This window comes from Scaptodrosophila lebanonensis, unplaced genomic scaffold, assembly GCF_003285725.1.
Source record: "Scaptodrosophila lebanonensis strain 11010-0011.00,11010-0021.00 unplaced genomic scaffold, SlebRS2 tig00000101-arrow-pilon, whole genome shotgun sequence".
Taxonomy (NCBI): Eukaryota; Metazoa; Arthropoda; class Insecta; order Diptera; family Drosophilidae; genus Scaptodrosophila; species Scaptodrosophila lebanonensis.
The window spans coordinates 2,281,673-2,305,476 of NW_022060569.1; the positions used below are offsets into that span (position 1 = coordinate 2,281,673).

At 40.4% G+C, this 23,804-nt stretch overlaps 1 protein-coding gene across 2 annotated transcripts in view; it reads left to right on the plus strand.

Moving 5' to 3' along the window:
* The window catches only part of LOC115628077 (dnaJ homolog subfamily C member 16), a 91,120-nt gene that overhangs the window by 40,983 nt on the left and 26,333 nt on the right, over positions 1-23,804 (plus strand). For both annotated transcript variants that reach the window (XM_030524050.1, XM_030524051.1), the window contains one exon: positions 10,917-11,131. In XM_030524050.1, coding sequence (XP_030379910.1) covers positions 10,917-11,131 — 215 coding nt within the window. The remainder of the gene's footprint in view (positions 1-10,916; positions 11,132-23,804) is intronic.

Sequence of the window (23,804 nt, forward strand, 5' to 3'; positions counted from 1 at the left end):
ATTGGTGTCTACTCCTACGTTGGACTTTACGACTAGCTACGTCGTTCAAGAAATTGTACAGAACCAAATTAAATAAAAATATCTCATACTTGAAAATCGGTTGTTTATTTTCAAATTTATTCAATGTTTACATACCGACATAAAAGATGACGCACCCTGTATATTTTCGTATACGATTGCATTTATTTCTTTTTTTATGCATATGTACATACACGTACACACAAAATATATAAGCAAATAACCAAACGTTGGTTAAAAAGTTGTCGCGCCAAATCAGTGTATGTAAAAGGTCATTAGCGGCTGTTGTACATAGGTACAAGTGCAGTAGGAAAAATACTGTTATATATAAGCAACAGGCGAGACTGCGTTTGCGTGCACTGATTTTGGCAGTTTTGGTTTGCCTTATCGTTCTGCAAATTTGTTCTTCTCGATATTGTTGTTTCTCGACTGCATATCGCTGATTCTCTCCACTGCTATCGTGTAGCGTGCATTCGTCGTCGACTGCACTGTCGGCGTTAGTAGAGATCAGCTGGACAGTTCGCTGTTTTTGGTAACTTCAGCGTTTGGTACGCTTTTTGTTTTGTGCGCGCCAGCTGCAGTGTACACATAAACAACAACATAAACACAGTTAATACTATTGAATTAATTTATTAAAGCCTTCTGCATACCTTTCATTGCTAAATATACTTGGCAAACGAGGCAAGCAAAACCATATCAGGGCATTAGACGACTCTGTCTCGAACAAATAAAAGGTTCTATTCAGCCAACTTCTGGCAGAATCGAGCCTTTTGAAGTTGAGTGCTGATTGGAAATTTTGTCCCGGTACATTGATAAAGCGTTTGAACTGCAGGAAGAACTAGACCAAATAGATCCGGCCTCAGTGTCAAGGGCAGACTTGGAGATTCTCTGCGTCTCAACTAAGGCGTTTTTGATGAGCAAAGGCAGACAGTCAAAGTAGCAAACACAACAATTTTTGGGTCGTATAGCAAACAGTTGCCATCAATGAAGTTGCCAAAGTTAAGTGGCAGCTATTCAGATTACAAAAACTTCATTGGGCTGTTTGAAAATTTAGTGGACAATGACGCATCACTGTCAAGCATTGAGAAAATGGGAAAAAGAGGCATTAGGAACGGTTAAGGCTTATCAAGTTACCGAGGAAAATTATCTAAAGGCCCTGGCAGCTTTGAAGCGCGCTTACGATAACAGCTGCCAACGCGTCGTTACGATGCCAAGTAGTTTTAAGAAAGTATACAAATAAGAAGTAGAAAGCAGGAAGATATAAGTAGGGAGTTAGTTCTGTTCTAGAGGGAAACGAACGCGCATTGAAGCGCACCCTCCTATTTTGCATTTAGAAAAAAAACACAAATTGTACACACGGCGAGCATCATATTTGAATGGTAACTGCGGGCTCACTTTATTTCTGGGGAACCAAACAAAGAATTTTGCAGCGACTCTGGCCGACGAGTATACCCGGGCCAGAGCAACGTTACAAGTGGCGCCCGAGCAGGGACCCCAAAATAAAGTGAGGACCGCGACCACGCGGCGAGTTGGAAAACGTAAGGCGAGAATTGTTGACTCGTGATGGTGCGAACGAGCTGGGTGCGAGCGTTGAGGAGGGAGGAGCTGATCGAGCTGCTGTAGGAGTTTGGGATCCACGACGCGGGCACCGGTGGAACGCTGAGAACACGCTTCGCCACGTTTGTGAAAGTGGCGGGGCCGGAACACCAGTCACGCCTAGAACTGCTAGCGGCCCGCTATGAGTCACGTCCGGTGAGTCCTGTACCGCCGAAGGCACAACTGGAGGTCCCCAAGCGAGAAGAAGGTTCGCCCGGCATGCACCTGCCGCCTACGGAAGCATCGGCATCGCCAAGAACACCGACCGAGCATCCCGAGACACTATCAACGGGGCCATTAGTGGCAACAGCACCAGCTGGGGCTGCACCAGTGACCGTGACCGCCACCACCACCTATACGACAGAAGCGCCAGCGGCGCCATGCGTGACCACGAACCAGATCGTGTCCACGACGGTGGTAACGACCCTCGCCACACCGTCGATGGTCTCGACGGCCGGGCCAGCCGTGCCAACCGCATCCGCGGGTAAATCAAGATAAGTGTGAGTTTTTTCGCAGGTCCATACGCTACCTGGGACACCTGGTGACAGAAGACGGGATACAGACGGATCCAGAAAAGGTGGCAGCCATACGTGAACTGAAGCCCCCGGCCAACCTAAAACAGCTGCGGCAGTACATCAGGATGGCCTCGTGGTACCGCCGCTTTGTACCCAATTTCGCCACAACGGTAGGCCCACTCACCGAGCTGTTAAAGAAAGGCCACAAGTGGAGTTGGGGAACACCGCAGCAGGAGGCATTTGATTGTATCCAAAGACAGCTCATGGAAGCGCCGGTGTTTGCGTGCCCTGATTTCACACAACGCTTCTGCCTACAGACTGACGCCAGCGAGTATGGGCTGGGCGCGGTTTTGACACAGAACGTAGACGGCCAGGAGCACGTGATTTCCTACGCCAGTAGGAAACTGCAGAAAGCAGAGGTCAACTACAGCGCCACGGAGAAGGAGTGTATGGCCATTGTTTGGGGAATCCGAAAGCTGCGACACTATCTGGAGGGCTATCACTTTACCGTCGTGACCGACCACTTGGCGTTGCGATGGTTCAACTCAATCGAGAGTCCCACTGGTCGCATTGCACGCTGGGCCTTGGAGCAGCAACAGTATACATTCGATGTCCAGTACCGAAAAGGAGCCCTGAACGTGGTGGCCGACGCGATGTCACAGCAGCCGCGCGAGGTGGCCGGCCGCGCCCACGTGGAGCCAGAGGTAGCGCCAACTTGTAAATGGTTACAGCGGCTGACGGCAGCGGTGTTGGAGAGCCCCGGCAAATACCCAGATTACGCCATACAGAACTACAGGCTGTACCGCCGCATCGCCAACGTGCTGGGAGAAGATGAGGTGTCACCATTGAGGCTATGCGTGGCCGCGCCTTTACGACAGGAGTGTTGAGAGAATGCCACGATGACGCAACGGCGGGCCATATGGGAGTACGCCGAACCTGTGCGCGCATCGCAGACCGATACCACTGGCCTGGTCTGTATCGCGACGTCGCAAAGTATGTGCACCTGTGCCTGTTCTGCCAACGCTATAAAGCCCAGCAACAGCTGACAGCAGGCAAGATGCATTTCAAACCAGCGGAGGCAGCGTGGCAGCGCGCATATGACGTCATGCGCCGATTTCGTAGGGCCGCTGCCGCGGTCCAAAGGTCACACAACAAAGGCATGCAAGTCGACTACGTGCAGAGTATGTTCCAAACCACATCACACACTGTTACATAAATATTCTGTCGACTCAGCACAAGCTGCAACTGCCAGTCAATCATTTGGTGGTGCGAAAAGATGCCCTTTGTACATAAACTGCCTAAGGAAAGATCATACAACAAAGGCATGTAAATCCAGTACATGCAGAGTATGCATAATTTTCCTAGCATTGATAAACGCAAGTCTGCACAGCGTCACATTGTGCAGACGTCAACTGCGCCCCGTAGTAGCAATTTCCATTTGATGACTGAATTTGGTGTACTTAGCACTATCTCGTCATACCAGTCTGAAAACGTTGACGTGCCAAAAGATCTGGACCTAGCAAATCCTCAGTTTCATAGGCCGCAATGCATTGATTTGACCTATTAAGAGAAGGCCAAATAAAAGGAGCCTGTGAGTCGCAGACTTTGCAAGCTACAGCCCTAGGCTGGATTGTAGCTGGGCGTTGTCGATCTGCTGACTCATCTGCACTTTGTTCTGCTTCACTCATTAGTTTTAATCAGAATTTTCCGCTTGATAATGGACAAAGTTCTTTAGATGCATTAGTTCGCAAGTTCTGGGAGTTGGAAGAAGTTCCAAATTTGACTGACTCACATTTATATACTCCAGAACAAATGCTTTGCGAGAAGTCATTTGTGAACTCGATCACTCGCTTGCCCTCGGGCCGTCTTAGTGTATCGTTGTCGTTTAAGTCCAGTCCGCAGTCACTTGGCAGCTCCTATGAAACAGCTAAAAGGCGCTTTCTAGCCTTGGAAAGGAGATTGTCCAAGCAGCCAGACGTACATGCTATGTACATACATTTTATGACCTGAGTATATATCTTTGGGACACATGAACGCAATCGATAACGCGGTTCCGAGAGAGCCGCACTATTTTATTCCGTAACAGTGCGTGCTAAGACCGCAAAGAACCTCAACAAAGTTGCGCATTGTCTTCGACGCGTCGAGCAAGACGTCCTCACAAGTGTCGTTATATGACATACTCATGGTTGGGGCGACTATTCAGCCATGATTGTATTAAAAAAAATACAATCTATAAAATGTATCGGCAGGTCGATGCCATAGAACCACAACGCAACTCCCAATTGAAAAGATTCCACAGAACCACTTAAAATATACCGCCTAAACACGGTAACATATGGTACCGCTTCGGCACCGTTTTTGGCTATTCGATGCCTTAAAGAATTAAGTGAGCTGCACACAGATTCGTATCCATTGGCTTCTAAATCTCTAGCCAACGATATTTATGTGGATGACCTGCTATCTAGTGCTGAAACTGTGGAGGAGTTGCAGTTGCTATACATTGAACTAAACTCAGTTTTAAAGCCATTTGGATTTATGCGCACAGTTTCAAATTAAGCTTTCTGACGACCTTCTCATAGGCCATCAGGATGGTACCAAAACGGTAGGAATAGTTTGAAATCCTCGTGATGATGCGTTCAGGTACTTTGTCGATAACCTTCCTGTTGAGATATCGCCTACTAAATGTGCGATACTGTCGTTTATTTTTAAACTATACGACCCACTTGGTCTGCTGTGCCCAATAATTACGCTAGCAAAAATTTTAATGCAGGAGCTTTGGCTTCAAAAATTCTCTTGGGACGACCAAATTCCCAGTCATCTGTTAAAAAGCTTGAATTTTATTACTAGCTCTTTTGATGCACTGGAGTCCATTCGCATACACCGATACGTCGGCGTCTCCAAAAATAAACAAGTAGAGAAGCTAAAGTCGGGTATCCCGACTTTGAAATACTCTGTACATATGTGTAGAATAATTATGCGTGTATGTGTGTATTTGTGTGTGTCTGTGTATGTCTCGTGTGCCTTAGCAAAGCAACAGCTGCGGGCACTAGTTGGTCTTATGTACATATATGGCTATAACTTCCTGTTAAATCGGCCTATCATGATGAAACTTGGCTTTTAAACTTATAATAACTAAATGGAGGTATTTGCCAAGTTTGAGTTCGAAAGTCCAAGAATTACGGGAGTTACGATGTGCCGTGGAGAGGGGGGAGAGAGCGAAATTCCAAAAATTCTGCGTATTCACATAAGGCATCTTGGACTAAAATTTGGTGTAGGGACACCTAGGGAGGTCTTATAGTCTCCAAGTTATAGGCGATAATACGAATGGAAAATCGGGAAAACCCCCATAGGGGGGAAGTGGGGGGAAAATCAAAAAAATAAAACAAAATTGCACAGCGTACACACATAAGGCATCTTTGTGCAAAATTTGGGCTAGATCGACTCGTCTTGTCATGCTGATCAAGAATATATATACTTTGTGGGGTCTGCCACGCCTCCTTCTGCCTGTTACATTTTCAGCTCCCGCAAACCTAATATACTCTTGTACATTTTATGTACAGAGTATAAAAATGCCAAATCCATGGCTTTGCTGACGCCTCAACGAGAGCGTATGGGTGATGTCTCTACGTTCGAGTAGAACAGGAGCAGAACGTAGCTGTTTATTTATTGACAGTTAAGTCCAAAGTCGCGCTGTTAAAAACCAAGAGGTTCCGCGATTTGTCCACTGTGGGACCCAGTTAGGCAACTTTTTCTTATGCCAATAGATCGAGTCGTCATTTGGTCTGAATCAGAAGTAGTTTTGCACTGGCTGCAAACACACCCGGCTCATTTGAATACTTTCCTGGCAAATAGAGTTGCAAATATTCGAAGGTTTACTTCTGACAGATTTTGGCATCCTGTTCCGACAGGAAATAACCCAGCAGATCTGGGTTCACGTGGTTGCACCACGGCCGAATTGACTGATTCGCACTGGTTTAAGGGTCCACGATTCTTAAATCTAGATTGTTCCCTTTCACCTCGTAATTCTCATATCGAGCTGACCAAAGAGCAGTCAACGCTGGAGAAGTGCAAGAACGCGATGGCTGTCATGGTGGCTGATGAGTGTTCAAATCCCTTTATGGATATATTTGAAATTCTCCACATTATCTGCTATTCCGGTTCGTCAACGGGAAAACAAATACAAACTCGTCACCTGTGCCAGCAGCAGCTGAATTAGAGTTTGCATTATTGGCAGTTGTCCACAAAGTACAACACACAGCTTTTGCAGACGAGATCTCAATGCTAAACAAGTGCTCGATCCTGCAGCCTTCGTACCAAAAATTAGATCCATTTATTTGTCCATTTCGAACGGGAAATCGACAATTGAATTTGATACGAGTTGGCGGTCGCTTGCTTAAGGCACCATGGCTTGTCAATGCGCGACAAGCTTGTACCGTAGTGGTGCGACAGTGTGTGCATTGCTTCAGGTATAAACCAATCCTAGCAAGCCAAATAATGGAAAATTTGTCCGCTGACCGATTACATGGCTTGTAGGCCATTTGAGGTGACCGAGTAAGTGGACTTCTGTGGTCTAATACCTGTCTCGATGGGAATTCGTGGCAGAACCCCGGTCAAGATGTATGTCGCGGTTTTTGTATGTTTTGCCTCCAAAGCTGTGCACATTGATGTTGTGACAGACCTGACTGGACCTGTGAAGCGACTATATTCGGACAATGCCACCAATTTCGTGGGTGCTGCACGCATTTTGGAGGAGTTCCGCAACAGCTTCAGCACCAACAACAATGCTATTACCACATTTGCTGCCACAAAGGGAATAACGTTCCAGTTTATCCCGCCCCGCGCGCTGCATTGAGGCGGCCGTAAAGTCCGCCAAGACGTTGCTGCTAAAGGCCATCGGAAGCGCAACGCTGCGGCAGGACGAGCTGGTAACCGTGCTGGTGGAAGTGGAGGCGATCCTCAAATCGCGACCGATCGTGGCAGATAGCGCCAGCCCAAACGACGGAGGCCGTCACTCCAGCGCATCTACTCGTCGGAGGAACGCTGGTAGCGCTGCCTACAGGGTTAACGCAGCCCGTAACAGACGTCAAACTGACGTACTTAAAACGCTGGCAGCTGATCTCAGGCATCAAGCAGCGGTTTTGGGCCGATTGGTCCAAAGATTACCTGCTGAGCCTGCAGCAGCGCCAGAAGTGGTCAGTCCAAATCTGGAGAAAGGAGGAAAGGAGCCGTCGTAGTCGTCCACGAGGACAACGCTCCTCCTCAGCAATGGATGCTGGGAGTCGTCGAGGAGACGACAAAAGGCGCCGAAGGCAAAGTGCGCGTGGCAACCGTCAGGACGAAGACGGGGCTGTTTAATCGGGCCATACTCCGTCATGCCCCATTGCCTACAAGTAGTTTTTGAAGCACTGCGTGCCATTAACGTGGCCGATGTAAAGGCATTTCACTTAGTTTTAAATAGTCATAAGTATTTAAGAGATTTATAATTGAAATCAACGTATAGTCTTAAGAGAAAAATTGTCGTACACTGCAGCTGCCTGCGAGCAGCATAATTGGAATTGCCGCTCTTATGTTTGTGCTTACGGCGGCGGCATTTCTATGCAGCTTCGCTGCAATTAAAAGAACTTTTGTAATTTTGAAGTCAAACTGTCTATACGCGTCATTATTCTTGAGCCAATTAATCGTGCATAGAAAGCCGCAAGTCTTTTATAAAAAGTTCTTGTGAACCATTTGGTTTTGCCATACCGGCAAGTTACCGGCTTAATGCCGTACAGTGAGCTATTTTTAGTACTACTGCGATTTAGAACGCATAAATATGTGTTCAATGCAGACATAGAGAAAATGTATGGCCAGATATGGATTAATCCTTCTGATCAGTTTCATCAATTGATCGTGTGGAGAAAAAATACTTAGGATGAACTAAAATGCTACTTCTTCAACATTTGGGGATACAGAATGCCAAAGAGTACCCAATTGGATCGGCAGCACTGCGTCATGATTTCTATGTAGACGATTGTCCCACTGGCAAAAGGAATTGAACCAACTCCTGCTCCAGTCAGGATTCAAATGGAAATGGTGCAGCAACAATAACCATCTCCTTCAGGTCATACCAAGCGAAGACATTATGCCCAATGCAGAACTAGATAAGGCAAACGAAAATTATGGAGTGTTATGGTTATACGTTTACCGACCAATTGAATGGACCAATTAAGGCCCTTCTGAAAACGATAACCAAGATAACGAAAAGAAGCGTATGTTCAGAACTACCCCAACCCTCCGCCCCGCAGGGACTTTTTGCGCCAGTCGTGGTGAAGGCAAAAATCATCATGCAAAGGCTCTGGGAGCTTAAACTAAACTAGACTGGGATGAGGAAATCACAGAATACCTACAAAGATAATGACAAACGCATCGACACGACCTCCTGGCATTAAATGACGTCCGAATTCTTTGGCATATTTTCAATGGACGGGTACCAGAAATAAGATAAATCCACACATTTCTAGACGCCTCACAAGATGGCAACGTAGCAGCTATCTGCATTCGATCAACCAACAAAAAGAAACGAGTTACAGTGCAACTCCTCTGTTTAAAATTTAAGGTCGCGCCACTGGCACCATTCTCATCAGTGGCGTCTCGTAGCGACAAACCATAACCCAGCAGGCATGCTGTCACGAGGGGTGTCAGTAAAAAACTCGGCAATTTAAGATATGTGGCTGTATGGACCATTGTTTCTACATGGACTGCAGACAGGATGGCCTACAGCATTTGTGACCACCACCCAACCCCTTTCAAAACTTAAACAAGAAAGGAATGCTAAAGTCGAGCAGGCTCAACTCTCAAATACCCTGTACCACCCCACAAAAAAGAAATTAAATTAATTAAATCAATTAATTAATTAAATTAAATTAAATTAATTAACTAAATTAAATATTCCATGCATGCATACATACATTTACATTTACATCAGTTAATTAATTAAATTAATTTAGTTAATTAATTTAATTAAATTAATTAAATCAAAAAAATAAATTAATTAACTACATTAATTTAATTAATTAACTAAATTACATATTCCATGCATGCATACATATATTTACATTTACATCAGAATCGTGCCTTATGCGTGTTTGTGTACTTGTACATATGTATGTATGTGTGTATTGGGCCTGGTTATATGGCTATAACTTTCTTTCTGATCAACCTATCATAATGAAACTTGGTATACGGATATATAATTACTAACTGGATGTGTCTACCAAATTTTAAAATTCCAAGAATTACGGGAGTTATAGAAAATCGTTAATAGGGGGGGAGTGGGGGGGTGGATCAGAAAAAATGAACAAACTCGTCCTTTCTCGGGCTCAGGAGAATCTGTATACCAAGTTTGCTTATTCTAGCTCTTATACTTTCTGAGATCCTTGCGTTCATACAGACAGACAGACGGACAGACGGACATGGCTATATCGATTCGGCTTGTCATGCTGGTCAAGAATATATATACTTTGTGGGGTCTACCAAGCCTCCTTCTGTGTGTTCCATGTGCACTCGCACAAAACTAATATACCCTTGTACCCTTTGGGTACAGGGTATAAAAAGAAGCCGAAGATTCCATGCACCACTGCGTCACCGAGTTTGACAGTACCATATATAGTATAAGATATAATGGTGGGGGCAAGGAATCAAATGCAGGACCTCAAAAGAGCAATATATTCCTGCAAAGCCCAACAGTCGATTATTGAAACTTGTAACAATAAGGACATAAATTTTAAATTTAGTGACAATCACATTCGAGAAGTTGGCGTGAGGACATCCACTGGGACATATATGCAGCCTACCCATAAGTTGGCACCGCTATTTTTCGAAGAGAACACGGCACATAAACGATCAGTGGGGAGCGAAAACGCTACGCTACCGTAGAACCACCGAGCGGCAATACGAACCAAATTACCAACTTGACATGCTGCATCAATGGCTGGGCGTAGTAGTACTCAACACTTATCGATGCAGGCAACAAACCCAACAACCACATACATATGGTCAGCTAGTGGTACTAACTGCTGCGACGGCCAAGAAAATCAACAAAGTAAAAAATTCACTGCATCAGCATAAGCGAGAGTTGAACAACCGTTCAACGGCTGGGAATGTGTCGGTGTCCGCATATTAGCCAATAATACAAATTAGGTCAGATATGCGCTAAATATTTGCATGCTAGCAAATATTACAAAGTCAGCCAGATTTGGAATTAGTGACCTGACCTGACTTTTACATCGTCAACATACAATCCGTAACTGCCGTAGGTTCACTACACTCAAGCAACTGCTCCCGTCAGCCGTCTACGCTACTGCCATCTTCACTGCTACCGTGCGCAACCGCTGACATAGCAGAACTGACGAACTTCGATTAGATATAAGTAGCGTAATTATCTTTAAGCAAATCAGTGGTCGAAATATCAGCTAACCAATAAACCAACGATTATTAGTTTAATCTACGTGTACTTTCACTACAACTCATAGGGTACAAATGTCGGTTGCGAAAATAATACTGCTACCAGTTTATGTGCTAGCAACATCAAACATTCAACATTACATATCTTCCTTTTTGAAGTTAAAAAAATGTCGATTGGGACCAAGTGCACTGAGAAAAGGTAATTCCTGCTGTAGTCAAAGTCATCTCTGGTTATATACCTGGTTTATATATCAATTTGTTACGCTAGCGTGAATACACTTGACTAAGACCTTAACGCGTATAGGTTGCTCTTAATGCTAATTAATGCAATCATTTTTATTACAGATTTGTGGATCTTACTAATATCCATACCAACCAAATTTTAGATCGGTTTAAGCCTCAGTTGAACTTAGACAGTCTCATTCTATTCGATGAAGACTCTATAAGATCGATTGCAAGTATATCAATGCCGGAAATTCCCACGCAAACGCTGACAAATGTTATTACATCTAATCAATTTTTAACATTGCCAAGATTGTCATCGCAGGATATTTTGGAAGGTAAGAAAGTCATATGAATATGTATATTCATGGGATCACAATATTTTATATTCTTTACATACAATGTACAAGAATATATTAGGTTTGCGGGAGGTGAAAAATGTAAGAGGCAGAAGGATCGGTGACAGAGCAGACTAAATATATATATATATATATCTTTCTGCAAAATTGTCCCTAGCTTTTAGTTTCTGAGATCCAGGTTTTTCTAAGGATAGACGGATAGATAGATAAACTTGTCTTGTGATTCTGATAATAATACATATATATGTGATATATATATCACGATTATTATTTTCGATTATTATTATCAGAATCACAAGACAAGTTTATATATATATATATATATATATATATATATATATATATCTATATATATATATATATATATATATATATATATATATGGTGATCATATTATATATATATATATATATATAATATCTATCTATATATACTATATCTATATATACTATCTATATATATATCTATATATATATATATATATATATATTACCACTATAACTAATATTTTTTAAAGCTCGTTTTCCCCCCTTTGGAGCTCGAATTTTCCAAAAGCCTTTCTTAGTGTGCTCCTACACTATGATGGATACTATGAAAGGATACTTGAGTCCAAATTTCATCTTTTACCATTTGGGCTATGCGTTGATCACCAATTAGTCAGGACAAACTGTTTTATATATAGAGATAACGCAACGTTTTAAGATAGACTATGTGCAGAAAAGGGGAATAATTATAAGGGTATATCCTAATTTTAAATTCACATTTGAGTCTTTTCGTGCCATATTGAGTCAATACGGTCACGCACAAACTCGGAATATGAAACACGGCACTCGTGTCAATGCCGTGCAGCGATGAGCCACGATCAAAAAGCGCTGACAATTCTCATCTCAATTTGCTAGAGTAAAACTTTCGATAGTTGAAGCCACCGATACCATCAAAATATCGAAGTTTGAATGCAATAAGCAGAATATTTAAATAATAAAATCTAATTATTCATTGAGATCGATAAGAACAAATCATATACATACATACATCTGCCCGCAATGCGAAGCAGAATATGCGTAGCTCCGTTATTCGGCTTCTGCTTTACTATCGCTTACGCAGTCGTTACCTAGCGACGGTAACTGTAAACTTTTGGCGTTTTGCCTTTGCAATTAACATTAAATGGTTGTGACCAAGATGTGCGAGCCAACAACTTGAAGTTGTTGCTGTTGTTTTGTATGTACATGCTACATACATATACAGGCATACATACATATGCTTGTACATATGTATGTATGCATGGGCACACATACACACGAACTGTTGCTTGTTGTATGTATGTGTGAGTGTGTGTATGGGATGTCCCCAACTATTTGATATTTGATATACATATGGCAAGTAAAAAACATATTGCTATATTTTAATCGTTGAATGCCAATTTGTTGATATAGTTGTGTTGATAACATTACCCAAATTTGAAATCGATCGGTCAAATTTAATAACACAAACTATTCATTTGAAAAAGTGAATAAATATAAAAACCCCAATAATAAAATTAAATGCGATATATCGAAAATATCGATACTTGTGTTGATATATCGTAATACATGTCGAATACAAATACAACGAAAACAAGTAAAAAAGCTAAAGTCGGGTGTCCCGACTTTGAAATACTCTGTACATATGTTTACAATAATTATAGAAAATAAAAAAAAAAATAAATAAAAAAAAAATTGGATCGATTTTACCTCTCTCGGTATTCGAACTCACGTAAAGGGTGTATAATTGCACATTTACATAGCAATTGCGTCTGTGTGAGTGTATGTATGCCTATGCGCATCAATTCGTGTCTGTGTAAGCATTTTCGCAGTCAACCAAACAGCAACATCAACAACAGCCGCGGGCAGCGCTTGAGCAGCGCTGCAGCAGCAAATATATTTATGGCTATAACTTCTTGGTAAATCGGTCTATCATAGTGAAACTTGGCATACGGACACATAATTAACATAATTAACTAACTGGGGGTACTTGCAAAATTTTAGTTCGAAATTCCAAGAATTACGGGAGTTAGAGAAAATCGCATTTGCGTGGGAGAGGGGGGAGGGAGGGAAATTCCAAAATATACATTTTCTGCGTATTCACACAAGGCATCTTGGACTAAAATTTGGTGTGCCTAGGTCTTATAGTCTCCGAGATATAGGCGATTATACAAATGGAAAATCGGGAAAACCCCCATAGGGGGGAAGTGGGGGGGAAAATCAAAAAAATAAAACAAACTCGTATAGAATACACGCATAACGCATCTTCGTGCAAAATTTGGTGTCTCTATCTCTTATAGTCTCTGAGATCCAGGTGTTCATACGGACGGACAGACGGACAGACGGACCGACAGACAGACAGGGCTAGATCGACTCGTCTTGTCACGCTGATCAATAATATATATACTTTGTGGGGTCTGCCACGCCTCCTTCTGCCTGTTACATTTTTCAGCTCCCGCAAACCTAATATACTCTTGTACATTTCATGTACAGAGTATAAAAAACGTTTGAGAGTTATTGATTATAATACTGTATTCGATTGTTCACTGTACACATATGTACATAAATACATACAAATGTATTTGCATGTGTACGGTAACTGTAAACTTTTGGCATTTTGCGTATGCAATTAACAGCCGTAAATGATCAAAACGAAAGAAGATTTGCGAGCCAATAACTTGTTGTTGTTGTTTTAAAAATTTCGATTTGAAACCATAGAACACTATTTATTACAATTAAGCAACAGTGTTCGATGGCGCACTGCATATATACAAACCTATATATGTATATAAGAATGTATGTACATACATACTTATTGATATACATATGTACATACTATGCATACAGACGTATGTACGTATGTAATACATATGGTGCTGGTGTAATTCATAATGCGAAATTCTTTCTAAGGGGTGCAATGTCCCCCCTGCCCAACCTGCGTACGCCCTTGTAGTCCGTTGTCCTAAAAACCCCTTATGCCAAATGTACTAAACAAAGAAAAATTAAAATAATTAATTAACATTTCTTGCCCTGTCAGTGCAAGACGAATGTACTTTTATACATATGTATGTATGTATGTACATACATGTGTACAAATGAACATTCACACATTAGTGTCTCACATTTTGCTTTGGCTACTTCAACCGTTTGCACGCAACTACACGAACAGCTGCTTGTATGTGTGTGTGTGTGTGTGTATGTATACTTAGTTGTCCCCAACTGTTTGATATTTTGTATTGTTTGTTCTGCCTGCATTTGTAAAATGCATATTTTAAAAATCGTTAAATGCAAAGTTGTAATTTTAGTTACGTAGATTATATTACCCAAATTTGAAATCGATCTGACAAAATTTATAACACAAACTTTTCATTTGAAAAAATTAATAAATATTTAAACCCCAATAATTCAAGCTCCAACACAAATTTCGAAAAACCGAGTATGCAGTTTTGTTTGTATTCTTTTATAGATTAAAACCAAATTTAAAGTTGATCGATTCAGAAATGCAGAATTTTCAAACAAACTTTGGAGCTACTTTTCCCACCTTTGGAGCTCGAATTTTCCAAAACCGCTTCTTAGTGCTCACCTACGCCACTGAAGACAACATGTGCCCAATTTTCAGCCTCCTAGCTCTTACCGTTTGGGCTGTGCGTTGATTGCAAATAGCTTTTCGTTTACCGAATTTTCCACCGGAAAATCATTATTATTCAGGACGCAGGAAAAATATTGAAAATCCAAGTATACAGTTTTTTTTGTATTCTTTGTGAGAGTATACAAACTAAGTTTGAAGTTAATCGGATAAAAATTGTAGATTTTTCATACAAACGTTGGAGCTCGTTTTCCCCCCATTGGAGCTCGAATTTTCCGAAACCCCTTCTTAGTGCTCACTTTCACTATAAGAGGGATCTTGTGTCCAAATTTCAGCTTCCTCTTACCGTTTGGGCTGTGCGTTGTTTGGTTAATGTAACTTTTGAAATGTGGCCGGTATTGACGAAATTCTGTAGCGGGGGAAGGGGAGGAAAATACCAGAAAATAAAATAAACTCGTCCTTTCTCGGACCTAGGAGAATCTGGATACCAACTTTTTTTATTCTAGCTTTTATAGTTTCTGAGATCCTTGCGTTTATCCAGACAGACGGACAAGTCTAGATTGATTTCTCTCGTCATGCTGATTCAGAATATATATACTTTATGGGGTCGGAGATGCTTCCTTCCTTCCATGAATAAAGAAAATTTATTTAATACATGCATATGTAGAACACATGCTTATGTACAGTTTTAACAGCATACATTTACATCATCGTGTCTCTGCGTATGTGTATACAGCACAAAATTTAACCAAAGCAGCAACAACAACAACAACTGCGGGCAGCGCATCGGGCAGAGCCACAAGGAGAGCATGGGCAGCTGTTTTATTTATGGCTATAACTTTCTTCAGATTTGACCTATCATGATTAAACTTGGCATACGGGCACATACGCTCTAACTGGATGTAACTACAAAAATTGATTTAAAAATTCCAAGAATTACGGAAGTTTAAAAAAAAAACAAGTAAAAAAGCTAAAGTCGGGTGTCCCGACTTTGAAATACTCTGTACATATGTTTAGAATAATTATAGAAATTAAAAAAATTAAGAGAATTTAAAAACAAAATTGATCGACTTTACCTCTCTTGGTATTCGAACTCACGTAAAGGGTGTATAATTGCACGTATACATAGCAATTGCGTCTATGTGAGAACATGTTTGCAGTCAACCAAAGCATCAGCATCAAAAACAGCTGCGGGCAGCGCTGGAGCAAAATTCGAAATTATAAGAATTACGGGAGTTAGAGAAAATCGCGATTTGCATGGGAGAGGGGGGAGAGGTCTGTATGAGCGCAAGGATCTCAGAAGGTACAAGAGCTAGAGTCACCAAGTATTCAGGTGCCCATTTGCCCTAGGCAGGTCAAGCTTGTTTTTTTATTCTGATACACCCCCCACTCCCCCCTATGGGGGGTTTTCCCGATTTTCCATTCGTATAATCTCGGCGACCATAAGACCTAGGAACACCAAATTTTAGTCCAAGATGCCTTATGTGAATACGCAGAAATTGTGTATTTTGGAATCTCCCTCCCTCCCCCCTCTCCCATGCAAATCGCGATTTTCTCTAACTCCCGTAATTCTTATAATTTCGAATTTTGCTCCAGCGCTGCCCGCAGCTGTTTTTGATGCTGATGCTTTGGTTGACTGCAAACATGCTTACACAGACACCAATAGATGCGCATAGGCATACATACACTCACATAGACGCAATTGCTATGAAAATGTGCAATTATACACCATTTACGTGAGTTCGAATACCGAGAAGGTAAAATCGATCAACATTTTTTTTTTAATTTTTTTAATTTTTTTTATGTTCATTAATTATTGTAAACATATGTACAGAGTATTTCAAAGTCGGGACACCCGACTTTAGCTTTTTTACTTGTTTTTTGTGGGGTAGTACAGGGTATTTACGAGTTGAGCCTGCTCGACTTTAGCATTCCTTTCTTGTTGCATACTGTCATACAAGGTGTGTTCCAAAGTAAACAGGACTTTAAAAAAAAAAAACAGAACAAATGGTTTTTTCGGCATAATCAATTTATTTTATTCAAAATAGTCTCCTTCTGCTTCAATACAGCTTTTTAAACGCAATAACTTCACTTCCAATCGATGTTCGGTTTTTTACCACAAAACTGGGATCTGATTCCTAATTGCATAATAATATAAAATAGGATAGGACATAGATTAATAGTAACTTACCCCAAACTAGAGCTGGAAAAAAACATCGATATCAACATCGATATATCGATGTTTGGGTAATATCGAAAACATCGATGTTTTAGCTGCCTATACCAATAATCAATCGGGTACCTTTTGAAAATTTGAAAGCGAAGAAGCAGGATAAAATATTTTAGTCCCAGCTTTTATACTCTGTACATGAAATGTACAAGAGTATATTAGGTTTGCGGTAGCTGAAAAATGTAACAGGCAGAAGAAGGCGTAGCAGACCCCATAAAGTATATATATTCTTCATCAGCATGACAAGACGAGTCGATCTATGTCTGTCCGTGTTTCTGTCCGTCTGTCTGTCCGTATGAACACCTGGATCTCAGAGACTATAAGAGCTAGAGACACCAAATTTTGCACAAAGATGCCTTTTGTGTGTACGCCGTGCAAGTTTGCTTTATTTTTTTGATTTTCCCCCACTTCCCCCCTATGGGGGTTTTACCGATTTTTCATTCGTATAATCGCCTATATCTCGGAGACTATGAGACCTAGGGAAATCAGATTCGAAGTCCAATATGCCTTATGTGAATACGCAGAATATGTGTTTTTTGTGTTAGTGATTATGTGTCTGTTTGCCAAGTTTCACCATAATAGACTGATTTAACAGGCAGTTATAGCTATAAATATATTTGCTGCCCAAGCGCTGCTCGAGCTTTGGTTGACTGCAAACGTGCTCACCCAGACACGAATAGACTCGCATAGACATACATACTCGCACATAGACGCAATTGCTATGTAAATGTGCAATTATATAACCTTTACATGATATCAAAAACCGATAGAGGTAAAATCGATCAATTTTTTTTTAAATTTTTATAATTATTCTAAACATATGTGCAGAGTATTTCAAAGTCGGGACACCTGACTTTATCCTTTTTACTTGTTTATACATATGTATACAGATATGTCAAATAATTCAAAAATATTTATATGAATAGACTCCTTAATAGCTTATGAGGAATAATTGTGAATAGGTTATTAGGAATAAATCATAAGGAGACTGACGTCAGTAATGCATTTGACTGCTTTTTATGCGCAGTCGTATAGGGCTAACCGCCGCTTTTGTGTATTTGATTTCGCCTTGTTTAAAAAACAGGACGCTACGGATTTTGCTTGGTCCAAGGTGTTTAGTGAGCCTTATACTACTGAGCTTCTTTACACTTCTTTAGTACGCCCTGTGCTTGAATACTGATTTTGTGATTTGCATCTACAATAAAAAATTCATGGGGTACGTATTTGTTCTATTCAGAAGCAATTTCTACTTTTTTTTATGTGGCTTAATCTGGGATCCCAATTTTACCTTGCTTTCGTATTCAAGCAGACTATTGCTTATAAATCTTCTTAATTAGCAAGTCGTACGATTGTTTTTGGTGTAGTTCTTCTCCAAAAGCAAGATATTGGTGATATAGACTGCTCTGCTCCGTAGGTCGAATTATATTTAGATACCTTGCCTATATGCACAACTTACAGCACAATCGTTTTCGAGTAATTTGTTCTAATTACAATGAGCTTTATAATGTACTTTCGACAGATCTCTCTCTCTCTCCCTCTCTATTTTGTAGGAACTGTTCTCTTTAATTTTGTGCGGGGAAATCTCTGACTACTTGAATTAAGTTTCCCCCTTTTTCTTTGTATTCTTTTTAATTTGTTAGGTCTTAAACATCTCTTACAACATTTGGCTGTAAATCGAGGTATGCCTGTCGAAATGGCAAATTAGATGGCAAAAGTCCCCCATCGTGTTGGAGGTGTTAATAGAAGGGTTCGTAAAACGAGCTCACTGCACACAAATGCAGCGATGCCTTGAGCAGTATCGTGCAGTCCGGCAGAGGCGTTGAGCAGTTTTGAGCAGGCCGGCAGCGGCCGAGCGCTCGATCGTGTTAAGCAGCCATATGTATGTATGTGTGATGTGTGAAATTTGTATGATGTCATGCTTGTGTGTATATAAGTTAACACAAATGTTGACTTTCCCGTGCTTGGGTCAACACGCGCAGCCGAATATTGCTGACGCTAGGTCTGGATGATTTCCCGTGCACGCCCAAGTGCAGTGCCACTACCGCAGCGTAGAATTCCTCGGAAACAACAGGCAACGTAGCAGTCACCGCTGCCAACGACGCCAGCAGTGCGGCCAACACCTCTGCGACGTCACGAAACTTTGATAAAGCAAATATAGCTTAAGTTAGTTCTGTCTTGAATTTGCATTTGACTAATAAACAGTTGGCTTATTCCAAGATAACAAATTTTTTTATTACTCATAAACTTAATTGGCGCCCAACGTGGGGCATCGGCTAAAATCGCTAAAAGTAAAATGATATAAGTGCACCTAAAGAAGCTGCCCATCCTTCGCGAGTGTCGTATTGAAAATTTAGTGCAAGGTCAGCATCTAGAGAAGATGCGCAATTCCGCGCGAGTGAATAAAAAACAAGATAGAACGCTACAGTCGAGCAAGCCCGACAGTAGCCTGTACTCTCCACAAAAAAGAAAAATTAAAAAAAAAAAAAATTTTTTTAAATTAAATTTAAAAAAAAATGAATGAATGAATTAATTAAATTAAATTAGAATACATGTTTATGTTCAGTTTTAACAGCATACATTTACATCACGTACCTATGCGTGTTTATATGCGTGTATGTATGCAGCACAAAGTTGAACCAAAGCAGCAACAACAACAACAGCTGCGGGCAGCGCTGTCGACAGAGCTGCAGGCAGCGCATGAGCAGCGATTTTACTTATGGCTATAACTTTCTTCAGAATTGACCTATCATGATGAAATTTGGCACACGGACACAATCCCTAGCTGGATGTAATTACCAAAACTAGTATAGCGTTTCACCCTTTGGGTACAGGCTATAAAAACCGATGTAAGTGCGAACCAAGGAGCAGTGATTTGTAGATACGTTCGCAGACACCGTCACGTGCTGAGAAAGGGTATCTCAGTAGCAGCAGCAAACCGGATTCTATCCACCAGCTGGTCATGAGAAAATGTTCCTGATTTTATTGTAAGTAGAGTTAAGAAATTATACAAATGTTACATTGTGAAAGAGAGAAATTGTGAGAAATTATACAAATACAAGGAGTGTTCCAAAGTAAACAGGACTTTAAAAAAAAAAACAGAACAAATGTTTTTTTCTGCTAAATCAATTCATTTCATTCAAAATAGTCTCCTTCTGCTTTTTGCACGATCCAAAAGCATGTCGAACGAGTGTTTTAGCTCGTTGGCCGGTATGGCCGCCAGTTTGCCGGTGCAAGCCTTTTGAATGACCTTCACGACTGCATAACGCTTTCCTTTCATAGGCAAATGCATTTTTCCGAAAGGGTAGAAGTCGCACGGTGCCATATCAGGTGAATACGGCGAGTGGTTAATGGTTAAAATGTGATTTTTTGTCAAATAATCGGTCACAAGCGTCGATCGATTCTGAGCAATTTTTGGTCGTCAGTCAATTTGTGCGGAACAAACCGTGCACACACCTTTCGTAAGCCCAAATGTTCGGTCAAAATGCGATAAATCGATTTTTTGGAGATGTTCAATTCCATTTCCATCAATTTCAATGATGATTTCGGCTGATTTTTGATGAATTCACGCACAGTTTCGATGGAATTTTCGGTGATCACGAATTTATATTGGCCCACATGTTGATCGTCATTTATGTCCTCACGACCACTTTGAAAACGTTGAAACCACTCGTGCACTCTGCTACGGGATAGGCAATCATCGCCATAAACTTGTTCCATCAATTGAAACGTTTCGGTAAATGTTTTACCGATTTTAAAACAAAATTTAATTTTCGCACCGATAACACAAACACTTCCAATAGATGAAATGTCATGAAATTCTCACTGGACAATCGATAAAGATAGCAGATTCTTACGCACCAGTCGACATATAGATAGCGCCACCAGGGGGCGCTAGATTCAAAAAGTCCTATTTACTTTGGAACGCACCTTGTGTTACATTGTGAAACAAACAAGGAAAATGAAAACAAATTGTTTAAGCTATTGTGAAGTGAAACAAAGAAATTTCAAGCAAATGTAAAAGAAAAATTTTGATTTAATTTAAAAATTAATTTTGATAAAGAAAAAAAGAGAAAAAGATACAAAATACGAAATTGAAAACAAAATTAAAAGTGAATAGTGCAGCCAAAAGAGATATATAAAATACCGTAAATAATTTTTAATATCTTGACAAAATACAGTATAAACTGCCCAATCCTGCGAATCCTAAAAGGACCCTCCAGGGTAGACGGGTTAAGCCAGCTGCCTGGTTTTCGAAAAAAACATAAATAAATACAAACAAAATTTTTAAATGAATAAAAAAAATGCTTTAAAATTTTTAAAAATACAAAAAATCCTTTAATGGTTGACACTGTTACATTGTAGAACAAATTAAAAAAAAAACGAATTTTGTCTAATCACAAAAAAGAAAAGTAATACTATCTTTAAAATTCATAACAAAAAGCCCATAATTCTCGCAAATAAAACAAATTTATAAAAAAAAAGAAAGAAAAAGAAAAAAACTACTGTAACACAAAGTTTGAATTTCGTAACAGGATAAAGAAAACAAGTAGAGAAGCTAAAGTCGGGTATCCCGACTTTGAAATACTCTATACATATGTGTAGAATAATTATGCGTGTATGTGTGTCTTTGTGTGTGTCTGTGTATGTCTCGTGTGCCTGAGCAAAGCAGTAACAACAACAACAACTGCTGGCACTACATGGTCTTATGTACATATATAGTTATAACTTCCTGTTAAATCGACCTATCATGATGGCTTTTGAACTTATAATAACTAAATGGAGGTATTTGCCAAGTTTGAGTTCGAAAGTCCAAGAATTACGGGAGTTACGATGTGCCGTGGAGAGGGGGGAGAGAGCGAAATTCCAAAATACCCATTTTCTGCGTATTCACATAAGACATCTGGGACTAAAATTTTGTGTAGGTCTTATAGTCTCCGAGATATAGGCGATTATACGAATGGAAAATCGGGAAAACGCCCATAGGGGGGAAGTGGGGGGAAAATAAAACAAACTTGCACAGCGTACACATAAGGCATCTTTGTGCAAAATTTGGTGTTTCTAGCTCTTATAGTCTCTGAGATCCAGGTGTTCATACGGACAGACGGACAGACAGACAGGGCTAGATCGACTCGTCTTGTCCTGCTGATCAAGAATATTTATACTTTGTGGGGTCTGCCACGCCTCCTTCTGCCTGTTAAATTTTTCAGCTCCCGCAAACCTAATATACTCTTGTACATTTCATGTACAGAGTATAAATATTCTTTTACATCCATATACACATATATTTTTATAAAATTTATTATTTCATTTAAATCTTTGCATTTTTATACACATATATTTTTATAAAATTTATTATTTCATTTAACCTTTTGCATCATATTTTAAAGTTTCTTGCAGTTACACATATATTGCTATATATTTTACTATTCCATTCTGCCCCTGCTTATTTCTCTTGTGTGCATAGAACTTTAGAATTTACTCACTTCCATATCAAAATAAAAATAAAAAATAAACAATTGTTATGGCAAATCCGAATAATTTCATTAGGCCACCTGTACTTGGTGCAGGACCATTAGTAGGCAGGCATTAATTTACCACAGCAGGTTATCTTGCAAGATCTAAATACTTTGGTAGCAAGAACCGTGCTGGAAACCATACCACGACTTTTGCCAAATACAGGTACTAGTGGATTAGGTAATTAATAAAGGCGCAGCCAATTTAAACGTAGTGGATAATATTCCAGATGTTGTAAGAAGCCTTCGAGACTTTTCAGGGCAACAGGGAAAATTGAAAGAAAAGTGCAGAACGCATATTGAAGGTTTACACTTCAATACAAGGTACCCCAAAATATTATGGCATCTTGAGCGTGATCAGGAATAAGGTAATAGGAAATGCAGATGTTATACTCGAGTCGTACAACACGCCTCTAAACTGGATTGCAATATCAAAATTCCTGACTGAACATTACGCAGACAAACGCGATACACGTACTCTCAAATATCAAATGGCAGCTCTTATACAGGGTAACCAAACAGTGACAGAGTTTTATCAGAAAGTCTTTAATATTAATAAAAAAATCGAGCTGATGTCCCTATATGACCTGCTCAATAGCTCCAAAGATTCTCTATCTTTGGAGTTATTGAGCAGGTCATATAGGGACAAGGCCTTAGATACTTTCATAAGAGCTTTAAATGGCGACCTCCCTAGATTACGCGGAACTGTAGAACCAGAAGATTTTCCCCAGGCGCTTCAGCTTTGCCAAAAGCTAGAATCAGAAGTTTAGGACTAATTATGCCAACAATGCTCAAGGCATAGTTAAAAGATACATCGGAGCACCAACTCCACCACCGCTTTCACGAAAAATGATACAACGGCCAATGCAGCAAGCAAGTGGTCATTTGGATCATTTTCCACAACAAATAATGCGTCCACCGCATTATCAGAGGGCGCTTCCAAACAATAAGTTTTCCAATAATCAGCAACCACTGCAACGTCCGTTTGCAACTTTGTAGGAGATGAAGTACAGATAACACACCACGCAATAGTTAACCCTTTCGGACTTAAAGATAGTAACATTCCACATTTACCATCGCTGACCTCATTTCACGCCATAATAGGAAATGACACTCTCAGAGATTTAAAAGCAGAAATCCATATGCAGGAAAATTATATCAAAATCTGCAATGCCTTAAAAATTCGGTTAAAACAGAAACTCTCGAGAAAGGTCAATACAATAGATATACGAATCGATCACGTAACAGAAGCACAGAGAGCTAAAATGCAAAACTTGATAGCAAGCTATCCAAAACTATTCTG